General features: G+C 38.9%; 1 protein-coding gene across 1 annotated transcript in view; it reads right to left on the minus strand.

Annotated features, from left to right (window-relative positions):
• The window catches only part of WIPF3 (WAS/WASL interacting protein family member 3), a 34858-nt gene extending 12242 nt beyond the window's left edge, over positions 1-22616 (minus strand). Inside the window, exons 1-2 of the mRNA XM_017732070.1 lie at positions 22212-22616; positions 8733-8901 (exon numbers count right to left, since the gene is read on the minus strand). Of these exons, the coding sequence (XP_017587559.1) occupies positions 8733-8846 (114 nt within the window). The 5' untranslated portion in view covers positions 8847-8901; positions 22212-22616. The remainder of the gene's footprint in view (positions 1-8732; positions 8902-22211) is intronic.
• Between the last annotated feature and the right edge of the window lie 843 nt (positions 22617-23459).

Below are 23459 nucleotides of genomic sequence, written 5' to 3' on the forward strand. Positions count from 1 at the left end.
AAAAAAGAAGAGTTCCTGAGCCAGTCCTGGCCTTGTCTGGCATTCAATGTGTCATGATTCAGAGACCCAATTTAAACTAAAAAATACAAGAGAAAAAGCCTACAAACCTGTCAATGGACAATTAAAACCAGCATCTAAAACAGCAGAGAGGGCAAAACCAGCAATATCTGGGTAGGCAATGCAGTCAGTAATATGATAGTGCCAGGTCTGGTCAAAGAAAATGTTCATCAACAGTGAGAGACAACTAAAACCTTAAATAAAGGATGTATCAAGCATCAAGGAAGTGCAGGAACCACTGAAAATATAACAAAATTCTCCAAATATTATTTCTATATTAACAATAACTGAAATTCTGGTGTGGACAAGCACAGATTTTTCAGGAAAGAGGACAAAAAAGGTGAAGCTAGCTGCGTAATGCAGTATGCGCATCATATCAGAGATAGCTGAGAATATGAGAGAAAAACACAGCTTGTTTGGGGTTGGTAAAGCATCTGAGGAAAGATGATGAGTGTTCTTACTGCCCATATGGCACCACAAGTCTCTCCAAGCAGGAGAGAATGAAGGGAGAGATGATGACTGGGTCCCTATCCAGCCATAAATCTCCTGCTCCTCTGAAGGAAAGCCAGGCATTGAGTTGGTGTTCGTTAACAGTCTGGACGGGCACAGACCTTGAGTAAGGGGCCCCAAGGGGCAAGAGTCTGTTAAAATACCCTTCTGGGAACACTGATGATAAAAAAGAGTGGACTAGGAACAGGGGAGACCTGCTTGCAAGCAACTTACTCAGTAGCTTCCTTCCACTTAACCACAAACTGCTGACCACAAGTATTCCATAAGGAGACTCCTGTAACCATCAGGACGAAGGTATTTGAGTGAATTCAGCTCCTCAAAGACTGCATCCTTTTCAAAAGCAGAACTGACAGGAAAAAAATAATATTGCCAGTAAGATGCCAGAACTGTCTAACAAACTACAAAGTCATAACTTTTTATTAAAAGAATGAGGTTGTTCTGCAACAAAGTAAAACATGGAAGTTGACCAGAAATCTCACTGTAAGATGACCAGCATGTCTTCCTTGACATAGCACAGGATTATAAAAGTCATCTATGCATTTGTAGCTCAACATGAAATCTGAAACCCCAGAAGAATTTGCAACTTGATCCCAAGAACAATTCACTATTACTAGTTTAGAATTATGCCAGGAATTAATGAATTTACATTTTCAACAGAAACAATTTGCCCCGGAGGCAAGAGCATTGCTTTTACAAAGAATTCTTGAACTAGCATCTAAAGTCTCCATCAGGAATGTGCCAAGAAAAGTAGCAACAAAAAGAAGGAGCTTATTAAAATAAAAAACCCAGTTTCCAGCACAACACAAACAGAACTACCATAGAGAATAACATTGTCATCCTTCTTGTATTTACATTACATGTGCATCAGGTGTGGTTTCACTCATGCACTGTCAAATGCAAAATAAAATAATCAAAATAATCCTCCCTTCAAGTTTAAGGAAAACTGCAACAAGTCTCAACAACAAAGCAGATGTCTTCTTTTATCTTAAATATTTTGAACTGCTTGTTTCTAAAGAAGCTTGGGAGATCTGGTACCTGACAGTTTTGGTTCTATTCATAAGAGAGCCCTGACCTCTGATTTAAAGCTTTTTAGTTGTCGGAGACCGCGCCACTGTGCACGACTCTACCTCCACAGTCATTTGCAAGATCAGAGCCACTTCTTGTGTTTCTGCTGTGTAGCATAGGACAAAACTAATTAATTCTTGGCACCTGGTCTGCCTGGGCAAACACGGCAATCTCTCAGCCTTCTAGCAAGCTGAGCTTCAAATGCTCCCCATGTGAGGGGTCACTCTCCATCCAACTTTTCTGAGGGAGCCCACACGAGGGGACCTGCCAAATAGCTTTCTGGCAGCTGAAGAAATCATTGTTTCAAGAGAATTACAGGACCAGCACTTGACAATTCCACCTACACCCAGCTCAGTACTGATTAACCATGATCTCAGTCTCCATCGCACGAAGTTCTGCAGTCTGAACCTGCCAGGTTGAAAAGGTCATCGAGCAATGTGTGTGCTTAGATAGGCTGTGTCTACACCGACCTTGTTTCTCAGCTCCCAGCTAGGGAAGCAGTGCAAAAGTTGTTATGGATCTCTTCCTGGTGCTACAGCCACCGCCTAGTCCTGGCTTTAGTCCCAAATAGTGAGGCCTTTCAGTGTTAGCAGAGCCTGGTGCCTGCTCTACCCTGCCTGAAGTTACCAGCCCACACAATGGCAGGGAACAGAACACAAAACCCAGCATAGCAGGAGCAACTTTCTTCTAAATCTGTATTCCTAGTGCTCATTTCAAACACCATCAGAAATCAATGCCACTGCACCCAATAAACCCTCTGCACTTTATGCTAGCACCGCTGTATCAGGTAATATAAAATCTTGTATACTGAAGGGTTCAATTGCTCCTGCTTCAGATGGAGCAGCGGGCTTATTAACTGGGGTGTACTTAAGGTTTGCTAGTGTGGGTTGCTCCATTTCTGTACTGTAATACAAAAAATGCAACAGAATCAGTAGGATCATTTATACCTGCTGAGCTCTTCTGTGGGTATTTAACTTTCTGACACCCACATTTTAAATGCAAATTCTGACTATTCTTTCACTAAAAGAAAACATGCAATAACAGAAGCCACCAAAATGGAGGCAGTATAAAATTTAAACAACTCTAAAAGTGTTTCCCAGCAGTCCAGAAAGACCACAAGTCAAATACCAAAAATATCTTGAGACTGGCTTCAAAAAATAATTTTGAATTTCATCTTTTGATTTCTAAGTTTTTGGTATTCAAAGTCCCATGCCTGCCTCTGCATCAATGAAAAGAAAGGAAAGCTCTTACATAAACAAGAAAATCTGAGGGCCTGGCATTGCAATGAAAACATCAAACAGTACAAGGCTGAAAACATCGCCATGGGAGCTGGTGACACTAGCACTGTTTATTCTCTCTGTCTACCACAGCAGAGTCCCCAGGATGACAAGGGATGCCATGAGTAGTGGCAACAAAAATTTCAGCGTGTAACAACCTACACACATCACAATTTAATCTCTCCCTGAGAACACTAGGCCATTTCTCATACCCAGTTACCTGTGCAGAAGCCACTGATCATTCTGAAATGCCTTTTAGCATTCACACAAAATTATGGTTAACCCAAGAGAGAATAATGAGAAACTAGCATTTCTTGCATTCTCACCTTCCAGCCATTCAGAGAAGTCCTACTCAAGTGTTGCTATTATTCTGAGTTCTCTTTTAATTAAAAGGCTAAAAGTATAATATTAATTGACAGATGGAATTTAATATGTAGCCACGGCATACACTAGAGATGGAGTACTGACTTTTAAGGGCATTATTACTTTGTGATTAGAATGGTAAATTAACCTATTAGTTCTCTGCAGCTAGGCTGCTTCTGGTACCTGGGCTCAATCATTTACAGCTGGTAACTCTACTCTGCAATTTCCATACTTGTATATTACACAGATGAAAAACAAAGAGAAAGAATGCTCTTCAAATGCTTTCCATTCCATTCAGACTCGTAGAACATATGACATTATGAAGAAACCTGCAAAACAGAACTCAACATCTAAATACATTAAAAACTGTGACCTTAGAGTTCTCAAGTGAAGCATTCAAGAAGATTAGCACCTAGGAACTATATGCAGTCCATAGCCCTGTACCTGTCCAGATGAAACAGAGCAATGCCAGCCTAGTATTTATGTTTTCTTTTCATCTTCCCCACCTTTCACAGCTCCCACTTACCCTTTCTGTATTTGTTGACTACAAGAGTAGAAGGCAACCGCAGCAACACTTTGAGATGCCGCAGCTATGCAACCTCAATTTTCCAACAGCTGAAAATTAAGTCAAATAAACCACACAAAGACACAGCATTTTTTTTTTCCTACATGATTGCCTCTCACTTCTTTACGAAAGCAGACTGGTGTGAGATATGATATATTATTAAAACACTATAAATCAGTATCCTTTATCTTGTCTGGAACAAGGCACTCAAAAATTTCAGCTGTGCTTTGTCCAGCCCTTAGCACAGTCTGTATGATCAGTCAGTCACCAACAAGATTACCAAGCCTGCACTTTTTCTCACTTTGGTGTGTTTTACCTACCAGCAATAAATACTGTGCTTTAGTATCTCCTGGCCTAGGGACTCCATGACAAAGTACTAAATATGATCTTACAGCTCAGATAAAATTTTAATAAACACATTCCTACATATTTTGCAATTAGCACCATGCATGATTCTGTTCTTTCAGTATTACACTTGCATGTCTAGGGGTCTGAATAAAAACTTGAGAAATTACTTTAATTTTTACAATAAATAATTAGCAAGCATGACCAAAAATTTATGCATATGAGTGCTCGTATGTGCACATTCACTCATACTATATTTGGTAAGACCAAATCAAAATAACATAAATCATCGTTATCTTCAGCCAAGATGCTTTTCATATGTTGTTTGTTCTCTTTCCAAAGAACAGTAGTGCTAAATGTCATAGGAGCAAAACCAACTCCCACACAACTTCAGATGAACACTCTAGCTCTCTGAATTTCTTCGGAAGGCTGAAGGAAACAGCTCAGCAAGGTTTTCAATCTAACAACTGCATGAAGGAGGGAAAAAAACATCCCCCAAGGAAAACTATCAGGTGATATTTTTCTGAACCTTGGAAATCCTTCCTCTGTGTAAATTATGCTTTTATCGCAGCATTATATCATGAGAAATTGCTTTTCTGCATTTTGTATTACAAGAGTAGAAAATAAGATGAGAATAATAAACTTGGTAAACACCGACAGGTTTGTCTACAACAGTAATTCTGGTTTTAATTATTTTTTAAATTTTAACTAAATAAGAATGAGGTAATCATTCAGATTCATCTACATGCTAGTGTAGCATTCATCATTGTTTCAAGTTTCACATTTCTATCACCAAAGTAAGCATATTACTTTCTCTTCCTGCTATCCTAGTTTCTAGTGTGCCACAAGGCAGCAAATAAACACCTGGTGCTACTTTATGAGCTTTATCCATTGTGATTTTGGGGGTTAATTCCTATGCTAAGACTTTAATCATAACAATTCTAAAGAGAACAGAAGTACTTTCTTAAATTCCAAAAACATGAATCATTAAACCAACATCTCTGAGTAAGGCACAACCCAGCAGGGCTGCTATGCATCCACACTTCCTTCAATATGAACATTTTGATAGGTGATGACTGATGATAATATTAGAGATTCACATATACAGAGGCTACACAGCAGTCAGCAGCCCTCACTGCATGTAATAAGTGAACAGGGTTTATCAAAGCAAAATTATCTCTTGGTCCTTTTCTTGGGAAATTAGGTGAAGAAAAATTTTAATCAGTCTCGGTGGTGGCACCAACTCTAGAAAATATGGCAAACCAAAACTAACCTGGTTGCCTCATATGCCAAACTTAAAGGCAAGAGCGGTAAAAGAAATAAAGGGGGAATAAAATGAAGATTTTGATGAGCAGAAGGCTTTAAAAAGCTCCAAACCTACCACCCTCTTCCCCAACACCACCAACAGAAACTCTATGAAAGAACCTTACATGACATACACATAAATTAAAAGAGCTTTGGAACGAAACCCTATGCCTCCTTTCTAAGTGTGCTTTGTTAAGATGTAGGGGGAAAGGAAACAAGAAGAGATCTGAATTGTGTAAGCCAGTGCCAGAAAATACATCAGGGCACAGTTTTATCCTGCCTACTCACCCCTCTCATCTCTATGACCCCCAGAAGGCAGGCATTTGAAGACATGCTCAATTAATCTAATTAGATATATTTACATTTTGACTCAGCCACTCTACCATTCCGTCCTGAGAAATCCACATCATTTTCTTTTAAGTTTGCTCTTACAGCCAGTAACTTTTTGGCTGTTGGGCACAGGTGGCTCCTAGCATGTCTTAAATACCATCTCCAAATCACTTTATATTATCTTGTAAAAAATTCTGTGAATAAAATTCAATACAAGTACTTACAGAGTATCAGGAAGTCCAAAAGTCTTAGAGAACTGTAGGAACAAGGCCAAAAATCTTAGAAAACACTAGGAAAGAACCTTTGTTCTGCCTTAGGAAGGAGTTAACAGGACGAAAAAGCTACATGCCAACAGTGGTTAGAATTTCCATGAAGTAAGGACTGCAAAATTACTTGGGATCATGGCTCACAATATTCATGAAGAAAATGTGTAGGAAAAAAGATAACGTGGTGACTACATGTGCTAAAAATCTCTTGATAATGAAAGCAAGGGGAAAGTGTGGCTATTATCCATAACTAGAAAAGCAAGGCAAGTCTATGGTACCCCTGCCATAGCATCATGAAAAACGACAGGATTCTAAAACCCCCACCTACACACAGGCATTTTTCTTTTAACATAAATCAAGTAAGTTAAACTAGTGGCTCACCTGCATATCAATAGTGAAATTAAAACCTAACTTTTATTTGCTAACATGCAAATGTTACTCTGGTTTAATCATACCAGTATAATAAAAATCACTGTGCTGTTTACTTTGGAACTTTTCCAGCTGTTGGCCAAATAATGACTTATTTGCTTTGAAGGTTTTCCTTAAAGCTACATGCCTGTTAAAATTTTTCCTTCTTCCATCCCCCAACTGTAGATCTTGCTGTAGCAGCTGTAACAACAGCTGGGCAGTTTAGCAACTGTAAAAGACAAATGCCAATTTCTAGCAAAGGGCTATCTAGTAAAAGAAAACAGGATCTGTAGCAAGTTTTTGCAGACTCCCCAACTATAAGATTTTACTCTGTAACTTGGCTCCAGCTGGAGAGCTGACTCTTACTCTGTGCTTCTGCTAAACTCACCAGGCAGATTCCTGATCCTGTCTCTCATTCAGTTTTGACAGGGAAAAGTAATGTTGTTGTTGCAGGAAAAAACAATGTTCTGCCACACTATTTTACTAATTATTTGTGCTGATTCATATGCTCTTTTTAGTATCAACACTTATTAAAAGCAAGACTTTAATATCAGGCATTAATTAGAAACACACCTAGTATGTATCGTGTCACCAAGATTAAGCTGACTCTAAATTCTGCGTGTCTTGTACAGAGACCACCCCATTTGAAACAGAATGATCCAAATAAAATATGAAAATAAGCCTTCTTGTATCAAAACCCTATCACAGTAGTGGCTTTAGTTGTCAGAAAAGGGAAGGGAAAACAAAAACCCTAAACTTGTTCATAATGATCCATAGGGGTCTTCTTAGCTTTCTCAAGTCATTTACAATTGGCATATGTTAGAGGAGTCTAAAAATGTCTCTACATACTTTACTGATCTGAATTTATTAGGATAAGAACATTTGTAGCTTCTGTTGACTTTAATTGCAGTTGTGAGCATTAAGCTGCTCACAATATGCAGCCCACTTATTTCAGTATCTAAGTATAGGTTGTGTACCAGCCCAGAAGAATTGCTAATTGGAAACACTGCTCATGGTGCCAAAGTTGAAACTGAATGCTGAAAAGAATAAAACACTGCTTATTTCATTTGCTGTCTTTATCCTCCTCCTCCTCATCTCCACAACTCATGGGGAGTTTTACAAAATGGTTCAGCCTGTAAAGTAGCAGAGAGAAACTTGCAAGGAAACCTCCTTCTGGAAAAAAGATAACAGAAGACCATTATGAACAGTACCAAACAAAATCAACTGACCTTCTTGGGAACAAAACAGGCAGAGATGCCAGGGAATGCAAGGGAGAAATGTAGCTCTTAAAAAAAAATAAATTTGAAGTACTTTTGAAGTACATTTGAAGTACCATGTACTGTTTTGCTACAGAGACTAACATACTCTGCAAATAAGTACAGCAGTGACAGAAAAACATATGAAAAACAGTCAGGAGAGATTTTATGACTTGAACACAACTGTGCCAGGTTCTACTCCTTCAAAAAAAGTCTAAGAATTTCAATGTAGAAACAGGTTATGACCAATTGATCACAGAATTCAAGGAACTACTTAAATAGTTAAATATTGTACCATAGGTACAATAATTGATTGTGAAGGTATGAAAATGTAATACCCTGAATATTCACCCAGAGCATCCTTCTCTTATTGCAAACATGCTGGCAAGGCACATGTTCTACTTCATGACACACACAGTAATGATCTGTTACAAGCTGTAATTGTTCCTGCACATGCACAAAAGAATATTGTGCTGTATCCCCAGGAAGACGCCCTGTGCTAGAAAGGGCAAAACCTACAGCTGAACACTGTGAGTCTTAATAGGAGCTGTAAGAAAAAGGATGAAGAAACTAATACTTACCATCTGTCCATTACCAATACAAAAATGAATTCCCTGTGGCTGGAGAAGTATTCACAAATGCTGAATTCTCACCATATACACTCTAATCATCTCTAAACTTTTTGATCCTGCACTCCTAGCAGTAAAAAAAATTTTGAGCATGCACCCCAATATACATAGGTTTATTTCTTTATAAAGTGTACACATGTATGATGAAGTTCCAGTATTTTCATCCCACGCACCAATGGATCATCTCACACACCCCACTTTGGAGACCACTGCTGTAATGAACAGAAGAACCAGTGCCAGCAAAACAAACATCTGCCCCAGATATTTGCTATGAATATCCATGCCAAAATCCTGTGGGCTCTGAGCTGGCTACTACAGCTAAGCTTTTGCTCATAGAAATGAAAAGTCAGTCTTACCAGTGGTGGTGGTGGAGGGGGCCCTCCAGAAGGTGGTGGTGGTGGTGGTGGTGGGGGCCCTCCAGAAGGTGGTGGAGGTGGTGGAGGAGGAGGTGGCGGTGGCGGCACAGGCATCCGCTCGGATTTCTAGCTTCACGCAGTTGTGAACAATATAGCCAAAGTCTATGTCCTTGAGGAGAAGGAAGGGAGGAGAAGGAAAAGTGGAAGAATAAAAAGAAAAAACGGAGAGGAATGTGTTTATACTCTGCAAGCTGAAGATTGGCCAAATATCTAGCTCTCAGCAGACTGAAGACTTTTATACTGCACTGCTTCCAAAACTACAGTAGGAACAGCCTCATTACAGTTATGATGACAACATACATCTAAAGAGCAAGCTCACGGATCTGGGCCAGTGCCATGAGTACCAAATGCATAGATGCTAGCCTGTCCAAATATTACATCTTGCCTTAACCTAGCCCGTAGCCCTGAAATGCAGAGAACAAATCACAGTAGACCACATGTAGACTCTCCTGCTGGGAAAAAAACTCTGTTGACTTTAAGCCAGAGGTTTGCTGCTCTAAGGAGAGAGTAAGGGACTTTTTAAGGTTCAGCGGACTTACTCAATGTCTAAACAACAATCAAAAAAAACCCCCTCACGACTGAATAATAAATAAAGAAATAATTCTACAAATTAAAGCTTCTATTACCAAATGATATCATATCAAGGGCCAGACATCTCAAGTGTTAAAGTCATGTGTTTTTCCTGCCATTTTTAAATGTTAATTTTCACAATTCTTTAGTAATACACTGACAAAAAGACACGTATCTTCCAACAAAAGCTATATGCTTTTTTAAAAAAAATTTTTTTGGAGAATGATGGTGCATCACTCACTGATTTTCATACCTAACCCAGCCCTCAGCATGACTCAGTCATCCTTAAAGTTAACAAGAAACCCCTGTATTTCATTAGTAAAGTTGCAAATGAAAGTACTAGGCAGTGCCAAAGAGAGCCCTCTGCAAGCCATACTTGAAATCTTCTTTTGGTAGTGACACTTGGATCAATGCTCTGAACACATCTAGTTTTACATCTCATTCTACATCCATCATGTCACAACTATCTTCTGAGACTCTTCACAATGTCACATAAAAGAGTATCAAAAACCCTACAATAACACAAAATATGTCATATGCTTTGTCTTTCCTGTCTGCAAGGCTTTATCTTAACAAGAAATTACATTGGTGTCTCGCATTTTCTCTTTATACATCTCTCTAGGTGATAATTTGTTTTCCTGTCTCCTGCAAGGTCTTAAAAACATTTTTCACATTTTGATGTTTTACTAGAAATGGATGTTAAGTTGAAAAGACCACAATTCCCAGACCCAATTCCCCCTGGTTTTCCCTTTATTTTTAAAAGCAGACACTCCACTCTTTTCCAGAATCATCTGTGCAAGGAGGAGGCACGACAGTTAAATCTGGAAAAGTTCAGGAGAGAAGACGACACAGAAATGAGGCAAGTTACAGTCTTGTATATCTGGGGAATATCTGGCTGTTTTGTTAGAGGGTTAGATTGGAACAGGCAGTGAAATTAAAATGTACATGCAGACTTGTTCACTTCCTACCTAGTGTACATGAACAATATCCAGATAACATCTGAGTATTTTTCTCCTTCTCTATCTCGTAAAATACTTAATGGGAGATCAGTCAGAAATTAAACATGCAGAGCCTCTGAAATGCTCACTTTCTCCCTTGAGAGATTGCTATTCAAAGGACTGGCATATCAGAGCACCCTGATATGTAACAGAATTGGTTGCAATCACTTTAATAATCACTTAATGAAGCTTTCCAAGAAAGCTGGCATCACAGCATCTCCACCATTCCACCCTCATTGTTGCCCTATTCAAAAACCCGTTATCAGAAGATATCTCTTTTCCTCAATTAAGCCATTCAAAAACATGGACATAAGGAGAATGAGTCTTCCCAGCTAATAATATGTTTCGGGCTAGTATCTTCCTACCCTGCAATACAGACCTTTTGTCTTCATTAAGGATTTAGAATGGAAAATATGCTCTTAGTCAAATTAGAAAAAAAAAAAATAGAACCCACGCTCCTGTGGCAGACCACATGAATGGCAGCAGGAGGTTGAGCACACTGGAGGCAAGCAGCAGCGGGAGAGAGGAAATGGGAATCGGCTCTTGCTATTTAAAAGTCACAATCTGAAATGCCATCAGATGACTTTTCTAGCTGCCTCTCTACCAGTCCCTGCCCCAGCACCTGTTCCTCCAAATGATGCAGCCAAAATTCAAGGACTAGAAACTGTGTGACTATCTACAACCCAAAATTCAGTGCAGAGGAAATGTTCACCATATATCCCACTCCCATATCCTCCTGTCCAGTGGCATCAGGGAAAAATGTATTTAGTGGGGTTGTAACACACAGCCCTTGAATGAAATACTGGAGACACCATAGAGCTTTCCTCCCATGCTGTTTCAAACCCCCTACAAATAAACCATCTTTCAGAAAATCCTGCTTATGTGCCCTCTTTTGTCTCTTACCACAAATTCAGAGGCTCAATGTCCTGACCTTGGCATGCTTTTTAAATTCATTAAAATTCATGGTTTTTATACCAGCACTGTTACAGGGTAATGCCTACACAATGAAGAACCATTTTCCACATTGGGGCTCTATTTGTTCAAGTGGTCTTTGTAAGGAGCGCTGCCACCTCACAAGTAGACGCTGCATGTTGATAAAGGCAGGAATCTTCAAGCTAACTTACAATAAAAAACATTTGGCTCTTAGCTTTTAGTCATAACTGCATGATCTACACTTTTTAATATGTAGGATTGGCTACGAGAACCTCTTTTGTAATACTGCAGCTATCTCACGTGGACTGTATTGGAAGAAAATTATGGAGAAGGCTGCAACACTTCCAATACATCAACACATGTTACTTGGAGGCCTCTGTTCCTTGGTTAAAGGCTGTATTTAATTAACCTCTCATTATATTTATATATATATTTTTTAATATATATATAAAATAATAGATATATTAAATAAATATAATATATATAATATAGTATATATATTATACACATTATATAAAAAACCATGGTCAGCAATTTCACACAATAGCTTCAGAACATGCTGAGTTCATGGATTTCCACATAATAATCTAAATAAACTCTGAATTAAAACAAAAAAAGGAGTATCATACTGATCAGCTCTAGTGTCTGTAAGAGCCAGGCAAGAGGGAAATGCTACAAAGGATCCTTAAGACACATGTGACCTTTCTCCACTCCTTTAAATATACATACCTATAATTGGAAGAGAAGGGTCTGAACTACTCCTGAGGGACAGAAATAAAAAGATACAATTCAAAAAGCTGGCAATAGGTGGAGGAGAGAAGCCTGTATGTTTAACCTCAGTTTCCTAAGACAAGAAGCAATGTAAATCTTTCGTTGACTTAAACATCACAAAACAGAATCAAGCCCAACAATTGTAGAATTTATTGCAAAAAAAGAGAAAAAATCCCAAACCCTGCCTGTTCTAGTCCATCTCCCTACCAAAGCAAGGTTGTACATTTTTTTTAGTGCTTTCTGTATTCTAATTTTAGGTGTCCCAAATAATGTGGCTTTTATTATTTCCCTTGGGAAGCTCTTTCCCAAATAACTCTTTTAGTTCAAATTGCCTGACACGCAGCCTAATTTCTCCTTCTCTTAGTTTGATCCCATTTGCACTCCACTGCAGATGACTCTACCTTGTTCCAAGCAAAACAGTTTCTTCTACTGCTCAGCATCAGCTTTGTGGAATATAAGAATTTTAGTTCAAAAGTACATTTACAAGGACTTGTTATACTTTTTGAGTTGTTTTACTTCTCACAAGGCAGTGAACTTCTCATCAGTCAGAGAATATTATTACTCTTCTCTGATCTCAAAACAATTGGTCTTCTTTTGTTCTGTTGGTAAGGATAATTCTAAACCTGGTAATTTCAGGTGTCACAGATTGTTCCTTGTGTGTTCTCACCACACATGCTTGAATAGCAGCTGGGTTTAAGAACCACACTGCAGTGATCAATGTAAGAACTCAATCTCTACATTTCTGAAGGCCCAAATAAAGTCTTCACCCAGACTTTAATTTTAAAGTGTCAACGAGACAGAGGAGGTGAAGATCTTTCTTCTTCATGGACTGCTCTTTCAATCTTGTCCTGGATTTGCCCGTGGGAAACTCAAAACCTCTCCCTAAGCTTTTCTGTAGCTTTGTTCTCACTTTGCCTAGCTGCCAGACATGCACAAACTCTGATCCAAACGCTTCCCAAAAGTCTCCTCCTGAAGTGTCACTGCCACAGCAGCAGTGCAGGGCTCACACTAAAACAAAATCCTGATGGGAGCAGAGAGCCACACTAAGAAACAGTGGATTTTGGACAGCAGTTGACATGTCTCCTGCCACACTGACATTCAGCAGAACCACCACAGGTGTGCCTGCAAAAACTATTCTAAAATACCTTCACCCATCAAGGAAAGGAAATGCATGAAACAGCTGTACCTTCAATTTAGTACAATGTCTAGAAGGGGAAAAGACAGAGGGAAAAAAATCACAATTATTTAAATGTGCATAATATGCATTAATGCACTAAACTCTAAATAGGGGTATTTTTTAAATGGCCAATGTCCTTAGGTCTTTAGGTGGTATAGTCATTAATATGAAACAACACAGTTGGAATTGAAAATCTGACTCTTATAACCAAATTGGAGAAAGGACTGCAAAAAAACTGATTCATTATTACTGGATTTGCAATCACTGCAGCTGTACACTCTGAAGTAGGTAATACAGCTTTGGGGAAATGTACAGGTTTTCTTCCTTCAAAGGAGAGGCTGGGGTGGATATTTCAAAAGTGTGCAGGAAACCTAATCTATAATATTGGTCTTATTTTCTTGACTAAAAACTGAAGAAAAAAGTAGACCACAAACTGGTTTTATCTTTTAATCAACTTTTATATAATCAAATACGATTTTCTCATTAACTGTACTGTTCTGAGTTACAGCTTTTAAGTCCTTATATTTCAACAGAAAAGTCAAATAATTTCAAAATCACTTGTGAAAAAACAGCATCACTAAGCATCTGCTCAACTTTCATGATCTGAAAAGTAGACAATGAGTGTAGTTGTGTGCCCATTTGCTCCTGTGAAACATCACTGAAGAACAGCTGAAATCATTGGTATGTGCACTCCACAGATCTTTTAAAGACAATACAACACGTGTAGATACAGGGAAGATTAAAAACAGAAGAGTAGATGTGTGTTACACAGATCAACTTTCCTGCTGTCACTATCACACAACTGGAAAAGACTTGAAAAAAGCTTCTGTTTGGAATGAGCTGGTCTAGATTCTAATTTTAAGAGAATCAAACCATTTAATTTTTAAGCATTGGATGCTACATCTTTTCTTCTTTTTAGAGTGTTAATGACATTTTGTGTTTAGAGAACAGAACAAGGAAGAATCAAGGTAGAGCCTCTGAATATCCTGTCTCTTTTTCACCCTGCAAAGATAACCCCATTCACAAAAGAGCTGATAGTCTCTGCTGCATTTGAGACATTTAAGAACTGTGCAGAAGTGTCAAACTGTTAGAACCTTCATTTACAGAAGAAAGGCAAACACCCATACACATACCAATCTTACTATATGTATATTAAGACTTTCACATGTATATTCCTACAGCTGACTAAGAAAACTCCAGCCTTTCACCATCTCCTAACAGTTGTACACCTGAACTGTGTACAACTTGAGAGAAATTTCTGCTCTCGGTCACCACTTACATCACTGCAACTAAAGGCAGAATCTGGCTTTTTCAATTTCATTGGAATGTGCAAACCTTAATGAAGGGCTCTTTCTCCATTAAATACCTGATGAAACACTTACAAGCAGCACTGGTCTTCTACAGGGTCTGCAGGATTGTCTCAAAGCACGTAACAGTATCCTGAATTTAAGCCAAGGACCGTAAGTTTCCCTCAGCTTGGACTATTTCCACCAGGCTTAATGCAGTTAAGGGCTGCATCCCCTTTCTGCCTGAAAAAAACCCAGCATGATTCTTACTCTGTCAGAAGCCTGATAAAATTGCCACAAGCTGTCCAGGGCTGACCCAGCAGGACAGGAATTTGAAGACGCCTTGCTTCCATGTGTGCTGTGAGCAGATCTCTGCTGGGCTCCCTGTGGTGCTGAGGGCAGAAATTACAGTGCTATGGCTTGACAAACCTCCCTTCAGAGGCAAAGCTGCACAGATGACTTCACATCCCTACATATGACTATTTCAGGGTGTAGCTTCCTCTGCTCCATGGGGATCTGCCATAGATGACTGATTGTAAGGGAGCAGAATAAGAGAATTCATCATCCTCTTTCAAATAAAGAGTAAAAGAACAACACATACCAACAAGAAATATGTTGTGCCTATAGTAATGTTAACCTGAAGTTAGAGAGTCCAAAGACAAATGAGGTAAATTAGAAGTAATTAGGACTTGCACAAAGACATAACTTTTCAAAGGAAACAATTTATATGAAGGGTTTCCTTGAAATTAATACCGCATCATCCACACAAAGACAGACACGGCTTGTTTCACTGCCAGATATACAAACAATGGTGTATTTGATAATAGCAAAGTTAATCATTGGCCTAACCTAAGAAAGTGCAGCTCAGTAGAAGTTCAAGGTCACTGCCACATTCTGAAGACAGCTGTTTACTCTTATACTCCTCAAGAGTATCAGTGTGAGCAGCGCTTGATCTCTCTCTGTAGAGGTAATTTGATGTTTCAGGTTAACATTTGCAAGTTTTGAAGCTTCTGCTAAGAAGCTAATTGTATTTTTTCACATAATTATTAATGATATATTCCTTTATAGTTAATCATATATTTATTTACTCTGTATTTGTATAATACAGAGTTATTTGAAAAGTATACCTGTACACGGAATGGTTTCCACAAAAAAAAATTTCAAACATTGTTTAACCAATTTCCTTAACAGAAGAAAGTTTTGTTTTCCAATTAAGTAGCTAGCATCAAAATAGAAAATGCAAACAAGGCAGTATTCAGCATCTTGCTCTTCTATATTTGCTATAGACAGCTCAAACCCTGTTTTAAAATGTCACTCAAGTGAAAAGAATTTGCAAACGTGGGTATCGGAAGACTAGAGGACTTTAAAAATCCAGTTCTTAAATAATTCTGAAATTTCCGTTTTCAACCACATGAAATTTTATCAGAGGTTCTATTTTCAGAGTTTTACATGTAGAAAAGATAAATTTACAGAAACCTGTATGCATGCCACATCAGGCTGATAGCTACCAGCTTAAGAGACAATCTAATACTGGCCATGCAAGAAAAATAAATTTTGCTGTTAAACATGCACCATTCTTTCCTGCAATACAGTATGAGGCCTCAGCATGGACTGTGGTCACCGTATGTGATAAGGAGAACTGTCTTTCACAAGGGATGTAAAACACAATGACCTGCAGGAATAAGTTGCCAGGGAAATCCTCACCTCAAAGAAAGACAGGGAAGCTTTGATTTTGGTTTTCAGTGAAGTTGTGATTACCTAATTACCATTCCAAATCAATTTCCAGTGGTAAAAATGTTAGCCCTAAAGGCCTAACAATTTAAACTGTAACTTCTGAACATGCTTATTCATTCTCACTTTCATGTCCTTTTCTGTCAATCCCATTGAAGCTGCTGTTCCATTTCAATGACATAATTGATAGCTTCATCTCAGATGGTCTTTACACCAAGGTAAGGCTTCCATATTTACAAGTACCTAACTATAAACCCCTGTGTTGTTAAGAAAGCCTTGCTATGCTACCATAATATTGCATTTTTGCTATTTTAACTAACTCATTGTTCTGAAAAAATAATATGCAATATGTTCTCATTGTCCCTTGAGTGTCAAAGCTGATATCAAACTTCCTGTGTGCACAAAGGTGTAAATATGTCTTCTTGTACAGAAAATTGTTAGCTGTTTTTAAAGACGGTGCCCAAAGTATCTAGCTCCAATCTTACATCCATTTACTCAGGAAAATGATTTTACTTTGTACAATGAACAACAAATTGCAGTCATTTTCAATTGCAACAAAAAAAATAATCCCAGACAAAAGATGTTTTGATTTGTAGACCTAGTTCTGAATTGCTAGTAAAACAAAGTTCTCAGAAAAAAACAATATGAATTTATTAAACTGAAGTTTCAACCCTTTAACTTATTAAAGGACTTCATTTGTAATTTCTTGGGAAAGTCATTATATTTACAGAGGAATTTGTGTTTGATACCTACCTGTACACATGGCATAAGCAATGAACATCAGGGATCCGAAAACACTCAACTAACTTTGCTGCCTGATGAAGAAGGAAAATGATTCTAGAGATTAAATGGCAATAGAAGATATTTTTGCATTTGTATCTACCATAGGCACAAAGGAGAAAAGTGGTTTTCTGTGAACAGCTCCCAAGTATACTTTCAGAGCAATCAGTATCTGCTACCATCAGACCAAGCAGGTTAAAGATGAGGACTCACTTGCTCCCCTGAATTCTGGTGTGAGGTTTTATGCTGGTTTTGGACTTCAAATTTCACATTAACCAGTCTGGATCTGGCCCTTCCTCTTTCTTTATTTCACTTTGTGAATATTTCGTCCCTTTTCTAGTGGTTTACCAGTCTCTCCATTCCCACTCCACTTTCTTTGCCCATGTCACCATTCACAGCACCTGTTGCCTGCTGTTGATGCAAGGCTAGGCGAGAAGAGGCATTTTATTTAAAAGGTAGAGTTGTCTGCCCTGGGGAAAGAAACACTGTGCATGGTGCAAAAGTAAGTAACTCTGCATGATGATACTAGAGCATAATAGCACAGGCTATTAGTACTGAGAAAAACCAGAAGAAATGCAGAGCTAGGCTGATCCAGCTCTGCAAAAAAAACCCAGAAAATGTGATTCTAGGAGATATCAGGATGTATATCCTGACTAGAACTTGTAAGTATTAGTGCCAATGTACAAAGCCCCACCTGATGGATTGGATAAAAGATTGAAGTATTGGAGAAAAACAAGCAGGTAAAACAGTCTGGGCAGAGGAAAGGAGCAAAGCAACCACAGTATACTCGTTCTGCAACTACACCAGGCCTTTGCAGCTCTTGGTACAGCTTGTTCAGAGCAAGCCCAAGTACCCCCACGTGGAACTGCATCAGTTGTCCTAATGTTAAGTTAATGTAAACTCATGATCACTTGATCCAAGAATATTTTGTACAATCTGCTTCTGCATAATTTCCTTGCTACTTAGTCATTTCAAGGCTAAAAACGGCTTTCATTCTGCATTAAATGCCCTGTTAGGCCCCACATCTATCACTCACACAGTACATTACAGAGACAGTCTCCACCCCCTCTGCCAATTTACTAACCTAAGGACTAATCCATCTCTTATTTTTTTATGCCAAATTTTCCTTTGTTTTCAGTGGAAGTGAGATCAGTTCTTTAGGGTATAAGTCTGAAAATATTCAAAGAAACACAATCTACATCAACAGAAGTAACATCTCTAACGTGTTAAGCTGTTCACACTCACACAACTGACCAATGAAAGCAACTTTCTGTCCAAATCCCAGGCAGAATTTGACAGATACTTTTGCAGTGATTTACATATCCCCAAGAGGAGCAAACATTCCCTCTGAAAATAAGTTGCTAAAGCCCCAGTCTGTTTTCCTGGTATGTAAGCCTGGCTTGCCTTTTATGCGCCTCATGGTTTTCTTTATGTGTCTACTCAACTAACACAGCAGGTCTATAGATTTTGAACAGATATAGGGTTATTTACTTTCTTCTTTAGCACATTAAAAATGTGTAACTGACTTGGACAAAAGCCAAAAACCTGTCAGGACTGTTTTATACACATCAGTAGTGCTGGTGCATACATATTTTTCTCTCACACAAAACTATGCCAGTTAGGAAAGAAATACTATAATAGCTTTAAACAATAAAGTACAAAAGAGGAACGAAAAATCCCAAGACCTTCCTTGTGATCCAGTACCATATTCTGTTCTCCTCCTTTTTTTTTTTTGTTACTTATGGAAAACATGATAGAGAACTAGGAAAACTTAAATGGTACAGCAGTCATTTACAGACCTGTGTATGGCTCGTGAAAGAGACCAGCACAAAGGGGTTACTATCTCTGAACTTAGTCATTCACTTCATTCATTTTACCCCTCTCTTATGAATGAAGCAGAAGCACTGTAATTTATAGCCAACACTTCCATTTGTCAAGGCAGACACTGCAGTTGCCACCGGTGTAAATGAAGGTTGTAGAATATCCATTACACAGAAGCTGCAGAGCAGACACAGTTTGTTTAGTTTTCTTAGGCACTTGTAAGAGCAGGGTCAAGACTGAGCAAGTGCTTTCACGCTGAATTTTCTGTTCTTATGCTTAGAGAACTTAATCTTGTAGGGACTTTTGGCCCAGTTTTCCTCTGCTTTTCACTTCAGCACTTAACACTGTAGCTATAGCATAGGTGCTGTGCTGCTCTGCTCTGCCCGGGCTGGCTACAGAGTGACACCATTCGCACCACAGAGGGTTATATATATCTATTTGTACAATGGTGAAAGCTGACACAGGGTCAATGCAAAGAAGATGCATGATCTTATTTGAGAGAGAGATATTTCTGGTAGTGAAATCTGTTTCAGCTGTTGTTTCAATTACTGTGGCATGTTTTCGCATCTCCCGAAAATCCTTTAGCTGTTTCACATACTTTCAAAGCAATGAAAAGGCAGCTTTACAGCTGTCATGTATGTAATACTGAATGAGTCCACTTCATAATACTCAGAAGTCAAATTAAGGTGGGTCTGCTCAAAAAAATACAATTTTGTCTAAAAATACAGTTTCTTTCTTTCCAATCTGGAAACCCCAAGGACATTTTTTTCTGTTTGCAAATATAACACTCTTTATATCTCTGTTCATCCTGGCTACAAAGCCACCAGAGAACCCTGATGCAGAATGACCGCAGATAAAAAAGCAACTGTGAAGTACCATGAAGGTTTTGCTACTATAAGCCCGTTTTCAGAAAGCTTCAGTCTTTCAAAGACAGTAACTACTTTGTGTAAGAACACAGACTAATTGAGGAAGATCTATAAGAACAGTGTTAAAGGCATTCCAGAAAGCTGCATCTCAAAACTGCGTAGCAGCCACTGGTAACTCAGTGTAATGTGAGTACTAAAGACTTCTAGATAAAAGACTTTACTGGATATCTCACTTGATTATTATGTTTATTTAGATACTAATTTCACATACACTCTGAAGAAGACAGGAATCTTTATTCTGGCATAGCAGAGCCAAATACTTCCCCAGAGTTTCAACTTTCATCTGTGATTTCATTTATTAGAGCTTAAATGAACTGCATAAAATACGCACATAATAATGCAGCAGATGCTCACACACATGCAGGATCAGTAACTTACAGGGCAAGAAAGCTGAGCTGAGCCTGTCCAGTCTCACCTACTCTGCATGACTGAACAGAATTTGTCCCAGTCACAGAGCACAGAGAAGAAAAGCTTCCACAAAAGCAAATGCTTCTGAAAAAATAATGTAATTCTTATCTGTGAGTTATGAATTACAAAGAGATTTGATATCAAAATTTTCAATGTTTTGCTTCCCTTTGGAGCTAAAGTATTTAAAAATATTAATATTAAACTTTTTAATACTTAACATAAGTTAATATTTATTTTAGATGTAAAATACTAAATTGTGTTATTCTACTTCGGAGTTCTCAACATCTCTCTCTTAAAGTGTGCAAATATTTTTCTATTTGTTATGACTAAGATACTATTTTCTGTTCAAGGCCTTCTTTTCAGAGGACAATGAGTTTCCCAAAATACTGACCTCAACAAGCAATAAAATTACTAAGTATAAAGATCATCTATTAGCATCTGGCTATATCCTGTTAGGACATTCAACAACCAGTGCTGACTTTCACGGTGTGATTGCTGAGATGTGACACTTCTGTGTTTTGATTCACTGCTAAAAATCAACAATCTAAATACTTTCTGCAAATTCAGATTTAGTAGTCATTATGTACAGACTCCAAACATTGACTGTCTATTCCCCTACTGCAGTAACAGAAATTGAGATGCTACAGGATCTTTGTTTATATTTCCTCTTGTAGGTGCAGAAGGAGTGAGAGAAAAAAAGAGGAAGATGCTTTGTATTATAATACATAATTTGATAAATACAGTCATATGTTGCCCTTTCCAGTGCAGTACAATCACAAAATCTGAATTTCAAGTGCATCTCAATCATTTTCAGGCACAGATCCAAACCAGCAATAACTTGAGCACTGCAGCTAATGAATTAAGCATTGCATCTGCCCCTAAGCAACCAAAGTCTGTATGCAAAGCTGATCAAACTATTTATACACCCCTGTCTTTAGAGAATATATATCCTTGATTAAAAAAGACAAATAAAAGAAGTTTGTTTCACAGAATCTGTTTGGACATTTAAAGACTCAGGAGGGTGGCCTGTTTTGTTTTGAAACTGTTCTTGTTATGTTTATCCAGTTGTTTTCATTCTCCTTTTATTAAAATAAAACGGGTGAGGTGTTGGGGTCCCTCCCCTGCCGTGTAGCCCTGGCAGAGGGGCCCTGAGGGCACAGACACGGGGTTTCCCTGCCCCTGCTCAGCCTCGTTCCCATTGGTTGGTTTGTGTTCCCTGCGCGGGCAGAAGGACCCTTGGTCCGGTGACTGGGACAGTTCCTGAGCACAGCCCCGGCCATGCGGCTGGAGAAATAAACATCTCTGAAACAGCTATCAAGAATCTGTCTGTCTATATATATTTTCTTTCCACGGGACTCCTGGTTTGATATATGCGTGTTGCAGGATCCCCACTGCAACAATTCACTGCTAAAAATCAACAATCTAAATACTTTCTGCAAATTCAGATTTAGTAGTCATTATGTACAGACTCCAAACATTGACTGTCTATTCCCCTACTGCAGTAACAGAAATTGAGATGCTACAGGATCTTTGTTTATATTTCCTCTTGTAGGTGCAGAAGGAGTGAGAGAAAAAAAGAGGAAGATGCTTTGTATTATAATACATAATTTGATAAATACAGTCATATGTTGCCCTTTCCAGTGCAGTACAATCACAAAATCTGAATTTCAAGTGCATCTCAATCATTTTCAGGCACAGATCCAAACCAGCAATAACTTGAGCACTGCAGCTAATGAATTAAGCATTGCATCTGCCCCTAAGCAACCAAAGTCTGTATGCAAAGCTGATCAAACTATTTATACACCCCTGTCTTTAGAGAATATATATCCTTGATTAAAAAAGACAAATAAAAGAAGTTTCATACTTAAATTGCAAGCCCCATTCCCTAACCTGCATCTTCTCCAGGAAAAACATCAACTCCCACAGCATTCTTCGTGGTTATGAGTCTAACCCAGATTTTGTCACCATCTACAGCAAAACAGCTGAAGCAGTCTATCAATTTAAAAAAGCACACTCACGCAATCTGCTTTAAGGGTCCCACACTGAGCTTCTCATATGTTACCTTGCACATGGAAGCCGGTACCTGACAGCAAGGCAGACTCAACCCTTCCACTGCACGCAGGGAAATGTCTCGTACGAGCCGTGGGTGGCAGCAGCGTCGGCCCCGCCTGCGCATTCCAGCCGGGACACTGTTTTGGGTCACAGGTTCACGCAGCGAACGGGAACCATCCCCACGCACACGGACCTAACAAGTGTCCCAGCTCCCACTGCCACCACGGAACGAAGTTGCATGCATGTCCTTGATCATCTGCCCTATGGCTTGTCCTTCACTACTTTTCAAAACCAAGACAAGTACAAGGCACGTGAACGGAAGATGTTAACATTGATTATACAAACACACGTTGTTAAATAAACAGGAACTTGTGCTGGTCGTACAGATGGAGAAACTGAAAACCCTGATTGTATCAGGAAGCAGTTCAACGACTTGATTCATGCGGCGTGCACAGTAACAGGTATCACTGCTATCGCAATTTCAGCAATATGTCACTGTCTGAATCAGCAGGAGCACTTGCAGACTTTAGCCCGTACATCCAGACTGCTCCACGACCGTTCTGTGTGGAAATCTTCAAACTTTATCTTATATCAATGTTTCCTCTCCTAAATCAGACTTATTTTGCTATCTTTCAGAAATCTCGCTTAGTAATATTCCACTTTCAGGACCAAACAAAATTAAGGCATGTTGGCCTCATGTGTCCTGCCTATTCTCAAACCCCAGAATTTCTTGTGCGACTCAAACCCACCCCGCCTCCACACCCCAGGGATGCGGGCTGTCACATAACCCACCATCTCCATGCCTTTGCAAACTCCGAGCATATCCAAAGAGAAATAAAAAATCCGCATGCTACCCTTTACCAACACATTCCCTGTCGCTCCGTATTAGCGCAAACAGGCTGATGCGAAAGTCACTAGATTTTAGTCTCAATTTTACCCATGTTAATTATTATTAAATCTTTAAGAGCTTCTTTCCAACATTTCTCCAGCATCCCCCCTCCAATATGAACGTAAGTATTTAATACACAGTAGTTTTCACAGTCAGCCCCGTTTTCTCGGCTGACCTATTCCACCACATCTACTTCAAGGACGAGAACTAGGAAAAAAAACTTCTTCCCATCCACCGCCGCCTGAAAACAACCCGTGTTCCTCTGCTTGGCAAAAGAGGAGCAGCACCGCGCACAGCCCGTGCCTGACCTGCAGCCACGCTTCCT

The sequence above is a fragment of the Corvus brachyrhynchos genome, unplaced genomic scaffold, assembly GCF_000691975.1.
Source record: "Corvus brachyrhynchos isolate BGI_N302 unplaced genomic scaffold, ASM69197v1 scaffold53, whole genome shotgun sequence".
In the NCBI taxonomy this organism is placed as follows: Eukaryota; Metazoa; Chordata; class Aves; order Passeriformes; family Corvidae; genus Corvus; species Corvus brachyrhynchos.